This window comes from Onychostoma macrolepis, chromosome 14 (assembly GCF_012432095.1).
Source record: "Onychostoma macrolepis isolate SWU-2019 chromosome 14, ASM1243209v1, whole genome shotgun sequence".
Classification (NCBI taxonomy): Eukaryota; Metazoa; Chordata; class Actinopteri; order Cypriniformes; family Cyprinidae; genus Onychostoma; species Onychostoma macrolepis.
Window position 1 is genome coordinate 30177487 of NC_081168.1, and position 14467 is coordinate 30191953.

Here is a 14467-nt window from a genome sequence, read left to right on the forward strand (position 1 = left end):
TATATAAACTGTGCAAAACTGAAAATATTACTTTGCTTTGCTTTCATCATTTGTGTTGTTTATTCATAATTACATGACACAAAACAATAAATCTTTTTCTCACTTTCTTTTTCTTATTCCTGTCATATCAGTTCAGCACATCTTACATGTTATAAGATGTAATGTCCATGGTAAAAACTATATGTCCACGGTCTCTTACCAGTCTGAAGATCCGGGCTGAGTTTGGAGTCTGTAGAGTTAAAGCTCTAGGAGGAGTTAGAGCTGTAAATTTAGTCTCAGAAGAATAATAATAACTAGATAGTAAAGTTTGGATGCAAACTTTAAGTTGGCTTGAAAAGATAGATAGATAGATAGATAGATAGATAGAGATAGATAGATAGATAGATAGATAGATAGATAGATAGATAGATAGATAGATAGATAGATCATGTCCTTCAAGAGAAGGGGGTCGTGGCGGGGATAGATAGATAGATAGATAGATAGATAGATAGATGAAGATAGATAGATAGATAGATAGATAGATGAAGATAGATAGATAGATAGATAGATAGATCATGTCCTTCCAAGAGAAGGGGGTGGTGGCGGGGATAGATAGATAGATAGATAGATAGATAGATAGATAGATAGATAGATAGATAGATAGATAGATAGATAGATAGATAGATAGATAGATAGATAGATAGATAGATAGATAGATAGATAGATCATGTCCTTCCAAGAGAAGGGGGTGGTGGCGGGGATAGATAGATAGATAGATAGATAGATAGATAGATAGATAGATAGATAGATAGATAGATAGATAGATAGATAGATAGATAGATAGATAGATAGATAGATAGATAGATAGATAGATAGATAGATAGATAGATCATGTCCTTCCAAGAGAAGGAGGTCATGGCGGGGATAGATAGATAGATAGATAGATAGATAGATAGATAGATAGATAGATAGATAGATAGATAGATAGATGAAGATAGATAGATAGATAGATAGATAGATAGATAGATAGATAGATAGATAGATGATAAAATGCTTTAAAATGTTCTCATCAATTTACACTGCATACCCCATTATAACAATTCAAATAAAAAATACAAATAAAAAGTGTTGTTAAAAACTTAGGTGCTAATAAAATAAAATAAAAAATAATACCGATAAAATATAAAGATAAAACGTGTTTACTTAGTATATTTTAACATAATATATATATATATATATATATATTTGTCTTTGTTTTGTTTTTTGCAGTTCTCATTGTAATCTAAATGTTTTTATTCATTAGATGTTGTTCTCATTGTGCAGAGTTTAGTGTGCTTGGACACAGTGATTCATTTTGCACAAAGTCATTCAGTGCCGTGGCTCGCTATTAAGTGCACTTGCTGTGACACACATTAGCTGTTCATCAAGGGCGGATCGTGTTGTAGTGGAGATGAGCAGGCGTAGCAGTGGATGCCAGAGCGGCTCGCCAGGCTCTCCAGCTGCGGATGAGGAGAGCTGTTGTTTAGCAGGCAGGCGCGCTAGCAGAGCCCAGAGCGGGCTGATCATGGCTCTGTCGAGAGCACTCAGATGTTGTCAGAGGATTTTCTCCTGGATTCCCGTTATCATCATCTCATCTGTGGTTCTCTGGTCTTATTACGCGTATGTCTTTGAGCTGTGCTTCGGTGAGATTTCACAGTTGACTCATTTCAATAAGGCTAATGGATGTTCGTCTGTAACAAGGAAGTATCGTGTACAGTCCACAGTGGTTCGTCTGTTTGTTTTTGCTATTATCGCACACAATAAATCGGTTTGAGTCTTTGTATCTGCTCGACTCTTTTAAATACCTCTGATATTGCGTTATTTACATGGACTGTGTCTCAAAACCTAGTGAGCTGCCTGACTAGACACTAAACAGCATAACCACAGCCAGGCCGTGGTTTCTGTCATTGCTGCCTAGTTAGGCAGGTCGCAAGGTTTTGAGACACAGCCAGCATGTTTCATGACACTGATCCTGATTCTGTGTTTTTCAGTGACCCTCAGTAATTATCTGGAGAGAGGTAAGTGATCTACACTTCCCTCTGCCTTTGCCTGTTAGTCAGAAACCAGCCTAACTTACCTGAGCTTGCTTTTGTTGAAAAAGGAAGTGAAAATGTCATGTTCACACATCTCTCAGTTGTGTTCTCAGCCAGCACAAATCAGCACAAAACCGTAAAAATAAAGTGTGCAACTGTAATTGTGTGTGTGTCAACGGATGACATAAATGACTGTTACTATACTAACTGTTATTATAATGTGTTTTTCCACAGTGGCGTATTTGTTGATATTCCATGTGTGCTTTATAATGTTCTGTTGGACCTATTGGAAGGCCATCTTTACTCCACCATCTACACCGTCTAAAAAGGTGCCTGTGATTTATGGTTTCTGCTTTAGACTTTTGAGTTTGTTTCTAAAATAGTGTTTTTATTGCTTACACTCAATCTTCATTTGTCACACAGTTTCTGAAAGCTGAGACCGCAGAAGCACACACCAAATCTGCAAAACCACACACTAATTCTCAGCCTTTGACTCATTAAAACACTTTTTGCAAAACACAACACAGTTTTCTATGCAACACACACAAATCTAACAGGAATTAATATTATGGCAAAGGTGTTTGTGAATGTTTGTTTTTGTGATATTTATGCAGTGATTCGTTTTGCAAGAGATGTGAGGCATTTTGTGTGTGCAATTCTTGGATTTGTGTGTAAAGTAAAAAAAAAAAAGAAAAGTTTTGAAAATGTGTGTAAGCAGTTGAAAAAAATCTGTAACTGCATAATATTCATAATAACAAAACCTTTCTAAATGATGGTGGTATTAGTTATACTGCTCTTTTATTACTGTATTTCTGCAGTTTCTTGGGGCAGATGCATAAACTTAGCCTCTATGTTAAGACATTGTCTTAAGTACAAGTTTGACCAACTAGAAGTTAGCTAAAGGGTAATTAACTAATTAATTAACCTAATTAAGGTCAAACTCATACTTAATTAATCAGTCTTATTTTTGGATTTAACTTAGACTAATCTATGCTTTTATGTAACTGAATTGTAAAAAAATATGACCAGTCTTAAAGAAAACTAATATATATATATATATATATATATATACAGGTGCATCTCAGTAAATTAGAATGTCGTGGAAAAGTTCATATATTTCAGTAATTCAACTCAAATTGTGAAACTCGTGTATTAAATAAATTCAATGCACACAGACTGAAGTAGTTTAAGTCTTTGGTTCTTTTAATTGTGATTGATTTAGGCTCACATTTAACAAAATGATATATAAACTAACTTGTAAGACTAGTCTAAATATGTTATGTAACCGACCCCTGAATTTGATGAGAATCACTTTTGGGAATAACAAGAATTACAAAAAATAATAAAAATAAACAAATAAATAAATGACAACTGTAGGTGAGAATTGCTTGGTTGTCATTAAAATGTCACAATGCAAGAAATCTTAATGGTTCTCTAATCGGCTTCAATTTCCTTTGAATTTCTTTATATTTTTTCTTCTCTCTAGTTCCATTTATCATACAGTGATAAAGAGAGGTATGAGATGGAAGAAAGGCCGGATGCTCAGAAGCAGATTCTCGCAGAAATCGCCAAGAAACTTCCCATCTTCACGCGCGCTCAGTCAGGAGGTATCAGACACCTGTCAGTAGCTATATTTCCATCCACTTATTTTTTTGCGCATTTTGGAATATTGCATTAAAAAAAAAACACTGGATGGAAACGCCAAGATGCGCATAAATTAAAAAAATTCATAATATTTGAGTAGGATCAACTTTTTATCCGATAAGGCCGATCTCGTTCACAGCATCTGAAATATTGTTATGGTCGTTCTGAAAAGCCTGAGGAAAGTCTGTCATCAAAGTATATCTGTATAATTACAGTCTTGCATGACTGCGTTCCAAAAAGCAGCATCCAGCTCCGAAAGCAATGACTGCGTTTGTGTTTCATCACTCTAAAAAATACTGGGTTAAATATTGAACAGAACACATGCTGGGTTGTTTTCAATCAACAGTTGGGTTAAATGTTTAACCCAAGCTTCTGGGCAGTAACCCAATCGCTGGGTTTGTCCGTATTGACCCAGCATTTCTCGCTCTGAGACGCAAGTAATTTATCACATATGAAAATTATTATATTCAGTGGCTTCTCCTAGTTTTTTTTTTGTGATATTTAGTACCGGTTTACCAGGAAGTGACCGTTTTGTTCTCATTGGATGGAAATTTTTAATGCGATATTCCAGTTTTGCGCATATACGTTTATTTGGAATCTTTGGATGGAAACATAGCTAGTAATGTGCTCATTTCCACAGCAGCTGCAGCGGGATGCTTTGTTTGCCAGTCAAACATGTGATCGGATGTGATCTTCTTTATCTCCGTGTCTTTAGCTATCAGGTTCTGTGATCGCTGTCAGGTGATAAAGCCGGATCGCTGTCACCACTGCTCCGTCTGTGAAACGTAAGTCCAGCAGCGCACCAAAACAGACCTCTCTACACAAAACCCTGTTTTAATTAAACTTGAGCAGCACGACCTGATTTCACTATGTCCCTGTGTTTTTGTAGATGTGTTTTGAAAATGGATCACCATTGTCCTTGGTAAATGGTAACTTATTATATTATGAATCAAGTAATCTATTGTTCTCATTTGTGCTAATCTTATGTCATAAGCAACATTACATTTTGTACAGTCTGGAATGCTGGATGTGTGACCTCTTTGGATGATGTGCTCTTCAGGGTTAACAACTGTGTGGGATTCTCCAACTATAAGTTCTTTCTGCTGTTCCTGTCTTACTCCATGATCTACTGCGTGTTCATTGCATCAACAGTGTTTCAGTACTTCCTCAAGTTCTGGGTGGTGAGTTTCAGCAAGAAGTTTTGATATGAAGTCCACGATGCGCTATTTATTGAGGGGAAAAAATTAATTGCATTTTAAAGTTAAATTATTCTATCTAATGCACTTTGAGAGTTCAAAATTAAGAGCTCCAACTCGTGTTCATAACGAAGAAAACTTTAGGGGAGACTCTGCAGGCAAAATAATTTTTTTTTTTCATGCACCTATCAATTTTGAGCATTTTGGTTTTTCATAAAGTGTTTTTTCAGACTAGTGGAAAGAAAACATCCTAAAGACACTGTGAAGTGTTTGTTTTATAGCACTTTATCTATTTGTGACAATAGATTTCAATTACAATACATATTTTTAAAGGCAGTTTTCTCAAAATGCCATAAATCTCCACTTCAGCAACACTCACATTTTTATTCCTGTCTGTATCCTGAAGGTTTTTACAGAGGGATTTGTTCATATATAATTTGCTTGATTATATACAGCATTTTATTATATTATACATTTTATGTTTTCTGTCTGTTCTAAGTGTTTTCTGAATTACAAAATGAGATTCCCAAAATTCCCTCTGTAAAAACTTTTGACTCTGTCAAAAAAAAAAAATGAAACAAGAATTTTGAAACTGACTTCATCCGGTGTTTAGATTTTTGTACTAGAAATGTATGCAAATTAGCGCATATTTAATTAAATAATGCATCATTTGCATATTCAAACCTAACATTTTAGAAAACTTGTAATACAAAAAAATGTTTGTAATTATCAATCAACTAGATAAGTAAGGCGATAACTATTAGTTAATTTTTTTTACCCTATTCACCTGCAGTGTCTCGCCTCGAGTCAGAAAACATTCAGTGGATTGACTTGTAGCTGAACTTTAAAGGGGACTCAACCCTCTTTTTATTTGTGATATACTGTCTCAGTCTAAATTACATTCGCACTGGTGTTTTAGGAAGCCAAACAAATTAGAATATTATAATAATAATAATAACAACACAGGGCTCGCAAAATCGCTAGCTCGACGTCCCAGGGCTATTGTGTTTTCCAGTCGGGCTACCAAAATGTATCACCGCCTGCCCGACGGCCGCGGGTCCTTATAAACTCTCAAAGTGAGTTGTATCAAACTTAAGGCCATAAAAAGTTTTAAATATGTTAAATGGTATAAGAAATGTCTTAATTATAATTTCAAGAGGTCTTACAGTTGGGGACGGAAAGACAGGAGTCGCGCAATACAGCAGGATTAAACTTCAAAAGGCAATGATGTCATTGAATAAATAATGAGCGCGGCACGTTTCAAGTCAAAACGCGGCGCGGATGTTTTTATGTGAATGTCTCTGAAGGGAACCGACTGTCCTCAGAAACGTGTGGTTGGCATTTTAATTTCATCTAAACTATAATTCCTGATAAAGCAGCGTTTATGAGCGCAGAGCTGCTTTGTGTAGTGTTTCCGGGGAAACCGCAGTATTTCAGCGCTCCTGAAGCGCCACCTCGTGGCAGAGAATTAATCTGCATTTCCAAATAGCCTTTCTTACTGTTTATGGTCAGATCAATGCAGATATCAACTCATGTTTTTACACAGTAAACACATAGAGCTGTAAATGAGAAAGAAGTTAATGTGCCTTCTAAAAATCTAAACAATTAAGACAGTAATATTTATACATTTTAAATTAACATAATTTATATGCTTGATTTCCATTTTCATAAAAATGGTCTATAGCCTGAAATGCTGTTGTATAAGATTTTTGTTTTTGTGAAAACCTGTATCTGAACTGTAAATCATGTAATTTTATCGCTCAATACTGTATGTTACCATAGACATTGTCCAACCACGCTCATACTGTGTTCATTTTACTCGTGCAGCTCTTAAAATGGCTCATAAATTGTCTTAAATTTATTTATTTTTTTAATTCTGCAGATACCCTGTAAATAGTGAAATAAAATTCCTTCCTTTATATTTGTTGATATTTGTGTTTTGAAAATATTTTTGATTGACATTTAAACTTCTATCTGATTTTCTATATTTAAAAAAAAAAAGAAAGGTCTTTTTTTAATTTGGGCTAGTTAAATAAATTTTCGGGCTACCAAAATCTGAAGAGTACCTGCCCGAAGGGCTACCAGGGATTTTTAAATTTTGCGAGCCCTGCAACAGTGACAGTAATAGCCACATATTGCAAAACAACTGCGCTATAAAATAAATGAAAATTAATATTTCATAGGTATGTTATTTTTGCTTTACACCTACAGTAAGAAAATTACAATACTTCTTTCCTCATTTCTACACTTGAAAGAGATATTTTGAATTTGGACTGCTTTTAAACCACTAGCTGTCAGCAATTCATGCTGCACTTTTGAGCTTTTACTTTGACGGAAACTCCAGCTTCAGTGAAAACACGTCTCACTACACATCTAGTGAAATGCTGTAATCATCTGCTGTGAAAATAAAGTGTAGCTAGACCGCTGCGATCCCAAACACACGCTAAACTCACAGCACGTGCAATAAACGAGTTCAGTGCATTCATTCAGTGTGAACGGAGCCGTTCTGAGACGCGGAAAACACCGGATCACGAGCTGATCGCATGAACAAAAAGCAGCGAAAACAGGCTTGATGAAGGGATTAAGCCATATTGTGCTTTCGGTTTTATTTAGTTTAACAGATACTGTGCCAAAGCATAATGTCCCAAAACAAGTGTATATTTTATATATAAACTAGACTTTTCCCCTGGACATTTGACGGAAGTGCCGAGCGCTGTGGGAGAAGTTTTCTGTGCGCACACATCCAAAGCACACACGCAAATACTGAACTGAGCTCTCTTCCACTGTTTTGTGCTAGGATGAACAAATACAGACAAAATTATAGCAAACACATTGAGTTTGGTCCCTAAACCTCACTCATCTGGTCTGGTGTACTTGAACAGCTCTGGCTGATTTCTTTATTGATATGATGCTCAAGTTTGAATGTATCGTTTCAGGAAATCAAGCTCACAGACTTAAAAGGGATAGTTCAGTCAAAATGATAATTCGGTTATAAATAATGATTATCCCTTTAAGGGCATGTACAATGATATTTGCCTTTTTGACTATAGCCACAGTTTGGTGCAGTAAAATGTATTTTTGAAAAATAAAAACGTTTAGGGTTGCGCTGCTGTGAAATATATACATTTCAAAGGTTTCTTTGCATTTTTTTTTTTTTTTTTAGGGAGATCTTCCCAATGGCCCGGCGAAATTCCACGTGCTCTTCCTGTTGTTTGTGGCGCTCATGTTTTTTGTCAGTCTCATGTTCCTGTTTGGCTATCACTGCTGGCTGGTGGCTAAAAACAGATCCACGCTAGGTAAGAAAGCCTTTCTTCTTATGCTGAATTTCTGGGTTCTCCTGTACCCTTTCATTGTATTTCTTCAAGAAGCAGAAACCTCATGAAACTTTATACTGCTTGCTACATTTTGAGCTTGACCTTTGGTTAGCAGACGTGATTAATGTGACTCATATTTCTGGTGTGGACTGTTTAACCTCGATGAACGTTTCTGTTTTTCAGAGGCGTTTTCTGCACCGGTGTTTCAGAACGGGCCTGACAGGAATGGCTTTAATGTTGGGCTCAGCAGAAACCTCCAGCAGGTGTTTGGAGAGGTTAAAAAGCTCTGGTTTATTCCAGTGTTCACAAGGTGAGCTCATGACAAATCTGCTCTCAGTCCGAAAGGATGAGAGAATGCATTAAACCGATCAACATTTACACTAAAGACATTTATTATTTTTAGGATTCTTTGGATCATCAAAGAATCCTAAAAAATATCAGACAGATAAAATAATATAAAATGTATATATATATATTTCCATAAAAATATAAAGCAGCATTAAATTTTAATATTTCACAATGTTACTGTATTTATTACAGTATTTTAGTGTCCCCTGGACAATAATAATACGTTTTTTGAGCACCAAATCAGAATATTAGAATGATTTCTGAAGATCATGTGACACTGAATACTGAAGTAATGATGCTAAAAATTCAGCTTTAAAATCACAGGAATAAATTACATTTTAAGATATGTTCAAATAGAAAACAGTTATTTTAAATAGTAAAATACAGTCCAGTTTTGCTGTATTTTGGATCAAATAAATGCAGGCTTGGTGAGCAGAAGAGACTTCTTTGAAAAAAAAAACATTAAGAATCTTAGTGTTCAAAACTTTTGACCGGTAGTGTAAATATTTCGCATGTGTTGTGTGTTTGTCTGTCATAGTCAGGGTGATGGGCATTATTTCCCGCTGAGGACCCTGCGTGAATCTGAGAATCCTTTATTGGCCAATGAGGGGAAATGGATGGAGGACGGTGAATCAGATGAAGAAAGCGCAGGTGAGATTGCAGTCAAGTTTACATTTACATTTACATTTAGTCATTTTGCAGACGCTTTTATCCAAAGCGACTTACAATTTGGGGAACACATGAAGCGATTCATCTTGAAGAGGCAATCCGACAAAGGAAGTGCTTGTAACACCAAGTCTCAGGCATTGTTTAAATAAGTACAAGCTAGCAAGGGAAGGAATAAGTAAGGAGAAAGAGTTTTTTTTTTTTTATGTGTAGGTTGAAGTCAAGTAGTGTCGAAAGAGATGAGTTTTCAGCTGTTGCTTGAAGATTGACAGGGATCCAGTATTCCGAATATGGGTGGGAAGATCATTCCACCAGCCAGGAATGGTGAACGAGAATGTTCTGGAGAGTGATTTTGAGCCTCTTTGTGATGGTACCACGAGGCGTCGCTCACTAGCAGATCTCAGACTTCTGGAGGGATGTAGATTCTTAATAGTGAGTGCATGTAGGCGGGTGCTGAGCCTGTGGTTGTTCTATGAGCAAGCATCAGTGTCTTGAACTTGATGCGAGCTGCGATTGGTAGCCAATGCAATGAGATAAAGAGAGGTGTAACATGGGCTCTTTTGGGTTCCTTGAAGACCAGTTGTGCCGCCGCATTCTGAATCATTTGTAGAGGTTTGACTGTGTTTGATGGAAGTCCAGCCAGAAGAGCATTGCAGTAGTCCAGCCTAGAAATGACAAGGGCCTGGACCAGAAGTTGTGCAGCATGCTCCGTCAGAAAGGGCCTGATCTTTCTGATGTTGTGTAGTGCAAACCTGCAAGATCGAGCAGTCTTTGCAATGTGGTCTTTGAAGGTCAGCTGGTCATCAAAGATTACACCAAGATTTCTGACCGAAGTTGATGGGGTAATTGTTGATGAACCTAACTGGATCGTGATGTCATGCTGTAGAGTTGGAGCGGCAGGAAAGACAAGAAGCTCAGTCTTTGCCAGGTTGAGCTGGAGGTGATGTTCTTTCATCCATGCCGAGATGTCTTCCAGGCAACCTGAGATCCGTGCAGCTACCGTTGGATCATCTGGTTGAAAAGAGATAGAGCTGTGTGTCATCAGCATAGCAGTGGTAGGAGAATCCATGTGCCTGTATGATGGGACCCAGTGATGTAGTGTATGTGGAGAAGAGGAGGGGTCCAAGAACCGATCCCTGAGGAACCCCAGTGACCAGTGTATGTGCTTTGGATACCTCCTCCCAGGCCACCCTGAAAGACCTACCAGTGAGATAGGATTCAAACCAGCTAAGTGGAATTCCAGCGATGCCCAGTGATGAGAGAGTGGAGAGGAGTATCTGATGATTGACAGTGTCAAACGCGGCAGATAGATCCAGCAGAATGAGGACTGATGATTTGGAATGGGCTTTTGCACGCAGGGCTTCAGTGACCGAGAGAAGTGCAGTCTCAGTTGAATGGCCCTCCTGAAACCTGACTGTTTAGCGTCCAGTTTGTTGTTCTGTGAAAGAAACAATGAGACCTGGTTGAAGACAACACGCTCAAGTGTTTTCGCTATGAATGGAAGGAGAGAGACAGGTCTATAGTTTTCTATAAGAGAAGTGTTTAATGTAGGTTTTTTGAGCAGTGGGGTTACCCGAGCCTGCTTGAACGCAGTGGGGAAGATGCCTGTGAGGAGGGATGTGTTGATGATGTGTGTGAGTGTCGGTAAGAGCGTGGGAGAGATTGCTTGCAGAAGGTGCGAGGGGATTGGGTCAAGAGGACATGTTGTAGGATGGTTGGAGAGGAGAAGTTTGGATACTTCAGCCTCCGTCATGGGACAGAAGGAGAAAATGGGAGGTTTAGCAGTGAAATTTAGCAGTGAAATACAAATTTAAATACAGCAACTAAAGCTTAATATGTAATTTTGTACTTCAGGCACATCTGATGTACTAAATGTGCCACTAAATGTCAGTTCTTTTGCAACTTAATTGCACTTCATTGTCATTATGTAAGTCATTTTGGAACATCTGATCATTTTTGGTAAAAATGCTCAAGTCTGTAGGCAGTGAATTAATTTAATTGTGCTTCTTTAAAAGGCTTGTATCATGAGGAATCAAAAACTGTCTTAATCTTATGAGATGAAAGATCTTCTGCTGTGTAAACATACTTTAACTGTCAGAGCTCAACAACATGCGCCGCAAAAGAGGAATGAAACGGCGCTCTCTTTTGAACTAAACGGCCAGTTTGCTCAGAGCAAGTGTGTTTACATGTGGACAGATCTCAATCACGAGTCCTTGATTACACAGCCCTCCAGATCCGGTTACAAACACTTGAGTTTATTACACAGCTCTCTGAAATGCTTGATTCTGATTGGTCAGGTTTGACATTCCGAGGTCTGTTATTGTCCAATAATGACCGTCATCGATGGCAATACTGACAGTGTGTCCCAATTCACATACTTATGCACTATTCTATGCCATTTAAGAATAAGAAGTGCACTTCAAATACCTGGAGGATGTACTTATTTAACTGGAAAAAAAGAAGTGTTGGATTTTAGACACGTAATGCAATCTCAGCTTTACAGAGTGACTATCAGATGCATGACAAACTAGCTGTCTAAATGTCCTACACTAGACATAGTGCGTGAGTTTAAGTGCATAGTGTATAGTATGTCAGTTGGGTAACAACATGAATAACAGCAACTGCTTTTCTTCACTGAGTTTTGAGCTAATATGTGTTTCCAGTTTATATTGTTCAAAGAAAGCTGATTTTTAAACGAGTGTTACCTCTCTCCAATCCAATGTTATTTTCAGATGAAAATGGACCTTCAGTCATTATTAGGACAGAATCATAATCACTGGAGGGAATGAATACTCGGTGAGTATGGATTTTAGGGTTGAAGGCAAGCATCACTATTACTATTAGTGTTAATACTGTTAGTTAATTACTATTATCTCATATGTAGGGCATTTCATTCCTCAAAATGATCTGGTCCTTCACAACATCATATGGTTTAACACGTAACGTTGGTTTCTTATTTATTTTTACTAGTGGGATCCTGGTTGACTGTATCATCATGAGCGGTTTAAGAACGCACCGATCCTTGAATGAGACGACTGCATTCCAAACCCTGGATCATTCCAGAAAAGACTGTTTTTAGAGAGCCAAATAATATTGGGAAGAGTGAGGATTTTCTTGTAAGGCTGATTACTTAGAACTCGTGCTGAATGTTATCAAGTGTATTGCTCATCTTTTATGAAAAGGAGAGTCACGGGACAATCACCGGCATTTCCAGATGTCATAGACCTGTTGGACTGTTTACTATCATGCTTTGATGAGAACAGATGGACATCTCTGATGAAATATGACATGCCAGTATCTTAGGTGGAGGTATTTCTAGGATCTTTCCTTTATTTTTATTTTTTTTTCACATAGTGGGATAAATCTTTGAAAACTTGGACATGTCCAGATCATACTTCACCCCAAAAACAAAGTGAGATTAAATTAAGCCTGTTCATGAACACATTATTTTTAATACTTGTATATAAAAACCTGCGAAAATGCAAAAGTTGTATTTATTATGTGTAAATTGTGAAGCAATTATACCTTTTGCTAGTATTTGCTATCCTACCTTTAATCTCGAATTAAAAGCAGCGCGGTATATAAATAATCAAATAACAATAAAAAAAAAAAATCTGTATAGCAATAATGAGACTTTAATAAGAACTTTAACTTACAGCAAAACTACAAATTAAAATATCTGGATGCATTACAGTAATGAGAACTGGAGGGGAAATGTGCTTAATTATAATATCTCCAAATAAAACAGGTTTCTGTTTATCATGCACAATATAATTCCTTTTATGAATTCCCTTTTTCTTTTGATTTTGGGGTGAAATGTGACATGGACATGTTTCGAGACATTCATCCAGTTCAAACAGAGAGCCCTTCCTGTCTCTTTGTGTGTGTGTGTGTGTGTGTGTGTGGATGTGGGTGTGTGTTGCCACCATTAATACAAGTCTCCATACTGAGTTGGTAAGAAGTCAATCCTATGCATTTCTCCTCTGTATATCACTGTCTTTGGCTGACATTTTTATTGAGCTTATTTTAATCCTCGATGACTGATTCAGACTCTGACTGTTTTCCTGTGGCCAATAGCGAGCAGTCTGGATTTCTTTTGCATTGTGATACAATATAAAGACATTTTGATACCTCTCTCTCTGTACATATTTAGGAAGAGACTGCTGAGGTCAGTATTGTTTAAGACTTGTAAAACCTGGTATAAGATATGTATAATATATTACCATAAAACCCATAAACACTTGAGGCTGTTTTCAGATGATGAGGCTGTCCTGTGAAAACTATTGCCTTGTTTTCCTCTAGTGCAAAAATAGATATGGCATCGCAGTATCGTATTGTATTGTAAGTGGGCGAGTAATCCTTTTGGATTTGAAGTTGGCCAGTTTTGAAAGGTACGTTTGAGTCCTGTTTTTGTGGCCCTCTTCAGATACTGTAATTGTCTGCATAAATAATTGATCTGCCTATCGTATGGTTCTCACTCATGAGGATCCTTACTAGCCAATGCTTATTGTTTGATTTGCACTGCCCATAATCTGAGGGCGATCATTGCTTCCTTCGAGTGTGTATGCGCTCAAACACTTTCCTTTAACTCCATATCCACTACATGTTTAAGTCTTTACATGCCAATGTTTTTCCAATGGTGCAAAATATGTATTGTTTGAAAGTTATGTCTGATGATTAAATGTCAATAGTCTTTAAATACTTACTTACTTTGGTGTTCTTCAGTTCTTGAACTCTAATATCACTAAGCATGCACTTTAAGAAATCACACATTATGACTGGAAAATGTTAATATATTTATTTTCATTTATTTGTCTTTCAGAATGTTTCAGGGTGAAAGGTCAAATGCAAAATGGTTGATAGCAGTCTCAACTGGCAAAGATCACGCCACATTATTAATAATACACTCCTTTGCCAAGATCATAACTTCACAGCCTTTTCTTTAACAGAACTAAGGTTTTATTAAGCCCATGTAAAAGTAAACATTATAAATACTGATATATAAATATATATATATCCCCGCCACCACTCCCTTCTCTTGGAAGGACATGATCTATCTATCTGTCTGTCTGTCTGTCTGTCTGTCTGTCTATATATCTATCTATCTATCTATCCCCGCCACCACCCCCTTCTCTTGGAAGGACATGATCTATCTGTCTGTCTATCTATCTATCCCCGCCACCACCCCCTTCTCTTGGAAGGACATTATCTATCTATCTATCTATCTATCTATCTATCTATCTATCTA

The 14467-nt window shown here is 37.1% G+C and overlaps 1 protein-coding gene across 2 annotated transcripts; it reads left to right on the forward strand.

Annotated features, from left to right (window-relative positions):
- The first annotated feature begins 1397 nt into the window (after positions 1 to 1397).
- On the forward strand, positions 1398 to 13924 carry zdhhc15b (zinc finger DHHC-type palmitoyltransferase 15b). Of its 2 annotated transcripts, none has more exons than XM_058798419.1 (12): positions 1398 to 1661; positions 2010 to 2036; positions 2286 to 2380; positions 3538 to 3658; positions 4411 to 4480; positions 4585 to 4617; positions 4756 to 4876; positions 8055 to 8187; positions 8389 to 8515; positions 9092 to 9204; positions 11952 to 12015; positions 12190 to 13924. In XM_058798419.1, the coding sequence occupies exons 1-11, from the start codon at positions 1430 to 1432 to the stop codon at positions 11990 to 11992; spliced, it is 1113 nt and encodes a 370-aa protein (XP_058654402.1). In that variant the 5' UTR covers positions 1398 to 1429; the 3' UTR covers positions 11993 to 12015; positions 12190 to 13924. The 2 variants fall into 2 exon arrangements, with proteins under 2 accessions (XP_058654402.1, XP_058654403.1); XM_058798420.1 differs by having other exon boundaries at positions 1636 to 1744.
- Positions 13925 to 14467: the final 543 nt, after the last annotated feature.

Bases quoted from the DNA above. Each gene is read 5' to 3' on its own strand.
- zdhhc15b (XM_058798419.1), top strand. From the start codon at position 1,430: ATGAGCAGGCGTAGCAGTGGATGCCAGAGCGGCTCGCCAGGCTCTCCA. The intron at 3,659-4,410 runs GTATCAGACACC...CCGTGTCTTTAG, and splicing joins CACGCGCGCTCAGTCAGGAG to CTATCAGGTTCTGTGATCGC. The intron at 8,516-9,091 runs GTGAGCTCATGA...TGTCTGTCATAG, and splicing joins TTTATTCCAGTGTTCACAAG to TCAGGGTGATGGGCATTATT.